General features: G+C 46.0%; 1 protein-coding gene across 2 annotated transcripts in view; it reads left to right on the top strand.

The window, feature by feature from the left end:
• The first annotated feature begins 373 nt into the window (after positions 1 to 373).
• The window catches only part of LHFPL4 (LHFPL tetraspan subfamily member 4), a 67640-nt gene continuing 59709 nt past the window's right edge, over positions 374 to 8304 (top strand). Inside the window, exon 1 of one of the 2 annotated variants that reach the window (XM_072989248.2) lies at positions 374 to 907. In XM_072989248.2, coding sequence (XP_072845349.1) covers positions 502 to 907 — 406 coding nt within the window. In that variant the 5' untranslated portion in view covers positions 374 to 501. The remainder of the gene's footprint in view (positions 908 to 8304) is intronic. The other variant, XM_072989249.2, reaches the window with a different exon arrangement.

Below are 8304 nucleotides of genomic sequence, written 5' to 3'. Positions count from 1 at the left end.
CCGCCTCGTGCGCGAGCGCGCGCTTCGGCCAAGGCAAAGCAAGGCGAGCGAACGAGCCAGCAGCGAGCAGGAGGAGCAAAGAGGCGGCAGCCGGAGCAGCAGCAGCAGCAGCAGCAGCAATTAGCGGCAGTCAAGATGGAGTCGCGGCTGGAGCTGCAAGGAGCCCGTGCGCGGGCCTAAAGGGAGAGCGGGGGTGAGGTGGTGGTGGTGGTGGTGGTGGGGAAATCCTTCCTGAAGGCTGCCGGCCCTTCCTTCTCCGCCCTGTGCCCCATGGCCTGGCCTGTTGCCGCAGCCCGCTTGGGTTTCCCCTCGGCCGCCGCCGCCGCCACCACCGCGGGGCGCCTGAGGCGAGTCCTCTTTGGCCACTGAGGAGGAGGAGGAGGAGGAGGAGGAGGAGGCGCTGCTGGTGGTGTTGGTTGGCGCCGCGGCCACTCGCCCGCCCGTCCGCCCGCCCGTCCGCCCGCGCCGCTGGGGCCGCCGCGCTCGGAGCCGCCCGGCAGGATGCTTCCGTCGCAAGAGGCCTCCAAGCTGTACCATGACAACTATATGCGGAACTCGCGGGCCATCGGCGTGCTTTGGGCCATCTTCACCATCTGCTTCGCCATCATCAACGTGGTGGTCTTCATCCAGCCCTACTGGATCGGCGACAGCGTCAGCACGCCCAAGCCGGGCTACTTCGGGCTCTTCCATTACTGCGTGGGCAACGAAGGCAACAACCGGGAGCTCACCTGCCAGGGCTCCTTCGCTGACTTCCGCAGCATCCCCTCGGGCGCCTTCAAGGCGGCCTCCTTCTTCGTGCTGCTCTCCATGGTGCTGATTCTGGGCTGCATCACTTGCTTCGCCCTCTTCTTCTTCTGCAACACGGCCACGGTCTACAAGATCTGTGCCTGGATGCAGCTGCTGGCAGGTAGGGGAGAGGAAATGCACGGGCCGCTCCTTGCCTCCCTCCCTCCCTCTCCCCCCCCTCAAAAAAACCTCTCCAAGTATTCCTCAAAGGGCCCACAAATGGCAGGGTGGGAAAGGAAGTCGACCAAGTTGAAAGGGAGAGGGAGACAGGGAGCTAAATGCCAAAGAGCCAGATCAGACCCAAAAAGGAATGAGTTTGGACACCCAGAAGTTTATGTTACTTACGGAAGATCAGCTTATGTTACTTACGGAAGAATAAGTGGGTTTACACGACCCATGGCTGTACAGAGGAAGGATGATAGGACAAGCATACCTAAAAAAAATGTTAGATTATTCTGGTGATTTGATTGTTGCAGTTCAGGAATACCTAATTATCTAGAACAGGAGAAGGCCTGTTTTTCTCTGATCTATATGGTGCCTCTCTGGGTTCTGGACAGAGGTTTAATAAGGAGTCTTAAAGCAGGAGTGGGCAATCTGAGGTCCTCCAGATTTCATAGTTCAGATGCCACCATCACAGGATAATATAATCTGAGGTTTGATGGGAGTTCACAGCCCATCAACATCTGGAAGGCCATAAGATATAGCCCAACGGCATCTGGAAGGCCATAACTGGTCCATCCCTGACTGCAATTTGCCCATCTTAAGGAATTAGCAAATCGTTTATATCTTTTAGGATAGGCCTAATACCAACTCCTGTACAAAGCCAGAGGAGCAATGGCTCCAGACTGCCCTGGTCTGAGTGGTACATATTGGAACAAGATATTCTGATCAGTTGTGAAATTGTTTTTGTATTTTGTGGGGCTGATATGCATTTGTGTGAGTGGAATCAAATGGGATATTATCTGCTCCCAGGTGCCTCTCAATAAATGTGAAATTTAATAGAACATCTGCAGTTGGAATGAGAGAGCAAGGTATGCTTGACAATTCCATAACTTTTCCTAGGGCTCAGAGAAATGACTCAAAACTGTCTTTGGCTTAAACAGAAAAATTCCTTGGGCTTTAATGTTTCAAAGATTTAATGATTTAAAAGCAGCTCAAGGAACCAAATCCCCTCCACAGGAATCTAGATAGATAATCCAGAGGATGGGTCTAACATTTCACTGCTGTTCTTGCTCTGTCCATGGTCCTGAAGAAGTCAAGAAAGGACAGAGGGCACAGCGGAGAAGGTTGGTTGGTGGATTCATTGCAAAGCCCGGGGAAAGCCGCAAGGTGAAAGTGTAACAAAAAGACACAGAGGCACATTTTGTGACCACCTGAGGCCAGATGGGCAGAGCTCAAGTCAGGTAATGCCTGAATGTAAATAAGAAGGCACCTCTCCTTCAAAATGGAGGTAAGAAGGCTGTTCACCCTGACAAAAGCATTTTCAAGCTTGTATTCTGGGCTCAGGCCCAACTGCTGGGACAAGCCTAAGGAAAGAAGACCTGAATCTTAAATGAGTCAGGCTGCCTAGATCAGCACTCAGAGAAAAGGTGGGGAATTAATGCCTTCCTAGGAAGAAGGAGGTTGCTTAAGAAGAACTACTGGGCCTCTCACAAAAGTTTGTGGGTGTGTTTGTGAGAGGGATGGAGTGTGTGTGTGTGTGTGTGTGTGTTTGGGAGAGAGAGAGAACTGTTAGACCTTTACTAAGTGATGAGCAATGTTGGCTGGTGTCTTGTCTCCTTATGATGGCATGTTTTAAATCACAATGGTGTGCATTTTCTCTATGTATGTATGTATGTATGTATGTATGTATGTATGTATGTATGTATGCATGTATGTATGTTTTATTTATTTATTTATTTATTTATTTATTTATTTATTTATTTATTTATTTATTTATTTATTTATTTATTTATTTATTGGATTTGTATCCTGCCCATTTAGACAGTGCCTACTCTGGGTGGCTCACAATAAAACAGACTAAAAATAATCAAATGGTATCAAACAACAATTTAACAACAAAGAATGACATTCAAGATGGAAAAGGTAAAAAATCAGATAGTGACTGGAGGAAAGGCCTGCCTAAATAGCCAGGTCTTGAGTTGGCTTTTGAAAATACTCAGCAAAGGGACCCAGTGAATCTCGGAGGGGAGGCTATTCCAAAGGTGGGGTGGGGGGGTCACTGCCGAGAAGGCTCGGTTTCTTGTTTTTTATTTCTGGGCCTCCCTTGGTGTTAGGCCCCTCAGCCACCCCTCCTGGCTAGAGTGAGTGATTCGAGTAGATCTAGATGGGAGGAGGCATTCAAAGACTAGGAAATTATGTCTTGCAAGACAGGCATTAACTATCATTGTGTGACATCAAGTCAATTCTGAATTACAGTGACCCTTTCCAGGGGTTTCCAGGTAGAGGGAATGCTCAGAAGCAGTTTATCGTTGTCTTTAGATTTCCCAGCAAGGCAAGGTGATGGTGGTGTGTATGCCTTGTATCTTAGTTTATTCATACTGTGAAGGTGTTGTGTTTAGGTGAGATGACATAGCCAGAGAAGGAGATGAAGCCCCGTTATGTCCTAAGTTAGGGACTCCTGCTCAGCTCCCTCAGAATCTCAGATGTCTCTAGGCTTATCCAAGGCAGTTGCATATGAGCTGCTGTCTCTCCCTCTGTGGCATATATGGGAATAATGGCAGGAGAGGTTACACGTAAACTTACTAAAGGAAGAAGTCTACAGTCTCCACAAACAGAGGGGTGATCCAACAGGGGTGGACAACTTGTGGCTCTGGAGATGTTTTTGGAGTGTGGTTTCCATTTGCCCCTGCCAGTATACGCAGTGGTGATAGATAATGGAAGTTGCTCTCCAGAAATATCGGGAGAGCAACTTATTCTCCAGCCCTGCTTTAGTTCAATGTTCCTTCCTGTCTGTATTCCTCTTTGAACTTACAGGAAGCTTGCTTACAGTTTCTTCAAGTGGAAGCTCCACACAGCAATCTCTGTGTAGTTTTTTTAAAAAAACCAACCCACCAGAGGCTGAGACTGCAGTGAGTCTAAAGATTTATAGGTTAGGGATAGACAAACTCTAGGGATACAGGAACCAGTTTTTCAGACCCTGAGTCCACTGGAGATTGTCCTTAGCTCTCCAAAGCAGATTTTTTAAAAAAATATAGCCAGTAATTTACTTTTGCAGGCACCCTGTACTGCTAGAAAGACAAACAAGTAGCCCTAGATCAGATGAAGCCTGAACTATCTCTGGAAGTAAGAAAAGTTGAAGCTGAGTTTGTCCTACTTTAGGCAGATCGTGAGAATTCCCTGAAAAAGACAATAATTCTGGGAAAGGTGAAAAGCAGGAGGAAAAGAAGACCAAATATGAGATGGGCTGAAGCCGTAGTCTTGAGTCTGCAGGAGCTGAGCAGGGCTGTTGAGGACATGGCATTTCTCGTGCTCATTCATAGGGTCACCAAGTTGGGAGCAGAACAGCAACAAAAAGTTTACCTTTGGTTTGATCAATCCTGGTTTGTTTCAAAATACAAGGTGGCCCTGCACGTTGTTTTGCCGCGTAAGTCCTGAGAAGAGAGATGGCCTGGGTTGGACAGTGCAATGCAATGCAAGGTCCACGGGGGTGTGGTGGTTAGTTTTGTGAATTCATGCTTGAGAGAGCTGAATTGAATCCTCCCTTTAGTGGTGAAACTCACTAGATGGCCCGAGGCCAAACATTTTCTTTCAGCCTGATTCTGTCTCATCAGGCTGTTGCAAAGAGAAAGCATGGAGCTGGAAGACAGGTATGCTGTGGGTGTTGTGGTAAATTTGGAAGCAGAGGTGCTCCATCATGACAATCTTCAGAACTATACCACTCAAAAGAAAAGTCCAAAAATGCAGGTAGCTGGATTGGTCCATATAAACCAATGAGGAGGAAGTGTTGTTGTTTCCCCCACACACATACACACACACACATCTAATGGCTCTTTATTGCCAATTCAAGATCACCTTCAAATGCCTTCCATTACCACCAGTAAAGGAAGCTATCTTTGTAACAATTTACTGTTTCTTGAGAAACCCATTTCTCTTCCAGCTACTATGAGGATTGCACCTAAGCTCAGAGTGAGCAGAGAAACCTGGGAAAGGTGGCAGAGAATGTCAGAAAAGTCCAAAAGGATTTGGCTCTGTGAGCTTTGGTGGCACGACACCACTGCCTTAAGCAGCTTTGGAGGAACCACAAGGCATGCATGTGACTACCAAATAAATGCTCTTTCAGTTGCCGTTGTTGGGCAGGAAGAAAATGTGGTTGGAATTCAACCACAGGCAGGGTTTTCGGTGAGGATCCTCCACTCTTTAGTAGTTCTTGGCATGGGAAGTAGCATAGGGGCATTTTCTGAATGTTTGGCAGGTACCTCTAATACACTGTACCCCACAACCGACAGTATGCTCCTCAGGCAGAGTCCAGAATGAAGGCTGGATCTTGGAATGGACATGGATTAGAGAGCCATTGGAAAAAGTATGAAGGAGGCCTGCCAAAAGTAGAATTGTCAGATGGTAGCAGCGCCTTTTTGGCACATATAACTGGTTTATTCTAATCAGTTAAGAGATTAATGAGTCAAAGGACATTTAAAAAGCAGGATGTGTACAAAAGGTGTTTATTAATCTTAGCTAGATAACAGGGACACATCATTTAACAGAGATGAGGAGGGAACATCATCTGGAATGTCTTTACCTGGACTAGGGGATGCTCCCCGAGATTGTTTGCAGTCGTGGCCCTAGCACTGAGCAGCCATTTCACAAAGCTTTGTATCGTTGTATGATAAATGATCCGACTAAACACATTGATTTGACTGATTGGTCAGCTAATCAACTGGCTAATCAGAAGGTAAACACAATCCGAGCGTGTGAGTCATTGAGAACCTACAATCCTTTTTTGCATGGGCCTTTAGGGCAAGTCCTTGTGACAGCAAAAATGACAGCACAAAGCAAAAGTCCCGGGAGATGTTAAGCCCTTTCTCTCTCTCTCTCCTTCTCTCTCTCTCTTTCTCTCTCTCTCTCTCTCTCTCTCTCTGTGTGTGTAGAAAGAATATTTCTCTTATTCTGATCAAATGTCCATGTTCCATTCCAAGATTCTCAGATTTTCTCCTCAAAGTGGACTATGCATGCAAAAAATTCAAGGAATACAACACTCTTACAGAAATAAAGTTATTCCATTTAAATTAGCAGCAGCAGAAATTGTTTATTACAATCGATTACCAAATTAGAAATGTTTTACAAAAATTTAAGAATGAGAAATTCTTTTCTCGGTCCTCTTTTCCATCACCATGAGTGTCTTAAGAAGGGATGTTGACTCTATTCTCCTCTGGCTTCTAACTTCGAACCCCACTTTTCTACCCTTAACCTCAAAGTTGCCTTTGATGCTTCCATGTGTTAATCCTTTAGACCTAAGGACCTGAGACCTCTGCTTTTGATCTGACCTATAATCCTTTGATGCCTCATTCAGCTCTGAAGAGCTTCCTTCCCATTTAGGTATGAGGGCTTATCTCCTTGCTGTGTGTAGCAGAGACTCCCCTCTACCATTTGGCCCTGTTTGCCTATACGTGTGCCCTATCTGTTGCCTGCATGCTCTTTTTTGTAAGGCTTGCTTTTTGACATGCCCATAGTGGGATTCCCCAGGCTTCCCAAGGGGAACAACTTTTAGCTAAGACAAGCCTTGTGTCATAAATTGAGAAATCAAATCATGAAATCAAACCACTTAACTCGGCTTCTCTACAGTTGGTCACCCTCTTGATCCCAAATTTATTGCATTTTATGTGGTTCTATATTTCTTATCCTTGTCTGTGTTAAAGTCTGTGATTCCATGCCATGCAATGAAACTAAATGATTAGAAATATTAGAAATATTAATTTGAGACCTCCCTGGGGGTCCCTGGCACCGCGATCGGCACCTTTGGAGCTCTCAAATGGCTTTCCTTCCCCTCTGACATCAGAGGAAGCCCTTTGAGAGCTCTGAAGCCAAAAAGGCAGGGAGAAAAGGTGGGGAATTCTAACTTCCCGCCCTTTCTCCCTGCCTTTTTGCAGGGAGCCATTTACGAACGGCTCCATTGGCAAAAAAATGGCATTGACTTGCGAACAGAGCCTCAACCTCGTTCGTAGGTCGAGGCTCCGTTCACAAGTCGATGCCAATTTTTGCCAACGGAGCAGTTTGTAAATCGAAAAGTTCGTAGGTAAGGACGTTCGTAAGTCGAGGGTTGCTTCAGATGATTAGTTATGGACGCCTTGAAAAAGCAGGGCAGCTCTTCACTGTTTATTGATTTGCCATTGTATTCTCACTACCAATTTAGAAGTTTCTGTGTCAGTTTGTATATGTGCCATGCACCATATGCATGCTTGTGTAAAAATCTGCCTGAGGTCCTGAAGAAAACCTAATCACTCTTTGTTCCATGGCTAGTATCCTATTATACAGTTGCAGAAGGGTGTTCATCACCACATTCAGAGGTCTCCGTTTTGCTTGAGAAACTGGTTGTGCAACAGGGAGCCTTCTTAAGTAAGGAAATGCTTGTGTGATTGTTTTCATGCTCCGAAAAAGATACTGGTCTTAATTTTTGTTGTCCCAACTAAATCCATACTCAGATTTAGTTGAGGGGGGAATTGCTCATTATATTTTCTACATTTATGCTACACATTTTACCCAAGATTGGCATCCAAAAGTGGTTCTAATTTAAAATTCATCCATGATACAATATAAAAAAGTTAGTGGATATACACATGGCATGGAGAGGAAAAAGAATAAGATATTATTTACAGTTCACTATCCCTATGTTGCAACCAACATGAATTTGACCCAACTCCGGGAGGCAGTGGAAGATAGGAGGGCCTGGCGTGCTCTGGTCCATGGGGTCACGAAGAGTCAGACATGACTAAACGACGACAATCCCCATGTTGTTTTATTCTCTCCCACTAACTTCTTCCTAGGTAATTTATTTGATCCATAGGCAGGCAGGCGGGCGGGCGGGTGGGAGGGAGGGAGGGAGGGAGGGAGGGAGGGAGAGAAGGAAGGAAGGAAGGAAGGAAGGAAGGAAGGAAGGAAGGAAGGAAGGAAGGAAGGAAGGAAGGAAGGAAGGAAGGAAGGAAGCAAGCTACAGCAAGTATTGTTATGACTGTACAAATGATGCCTGCCTATGCTTCATTCTTCAATACGAAAGACTTCTCGCCATGTAGTCTGGCAGCTGCTGGGAAGGCTGACAGTCTGGCAAAGAAGAAGGAGCTGGGCATGTCCATCGCTGGAGCTAGCGATGGCAAGGGCACAACATCCGTGTGCCCTGAGACCAACTGGGAACTCAGTGAAATAAAAAACAATTTAAAGCTATTAAGGACAGACAAGATAAGGGCTTATATTTGAAATAGCTCCTGCACTGAGATGGAAAGGTGAACAAAAGGGGAAGGTGCCTGGTTGCTACACATCTTTATTTAGAAACACACTTGGAGAAAAAGAAAGAGGAACGGGGGGGGG

The sequence above is a fragment of the Pogona vitticeps genome, chromosome 2, assembly GCF_051106095.1.
Source record: "Pogona vitticeps strain Pit_001003342236 chromosome 2, PviZW2.1, whole genome shotgun sequence".
Taxonomy (NCBI): domain Eukaryota; kingdom Metazoa; phylum Chordata; class Lepidosauria; order Squamata; family Agamidae; genus Pogona; species Pogona vitticeps.
Note: the sequence above shows the minus strand (reverse complement) of the source record. Positions and strands in the feature narration are given on the sequence as shown.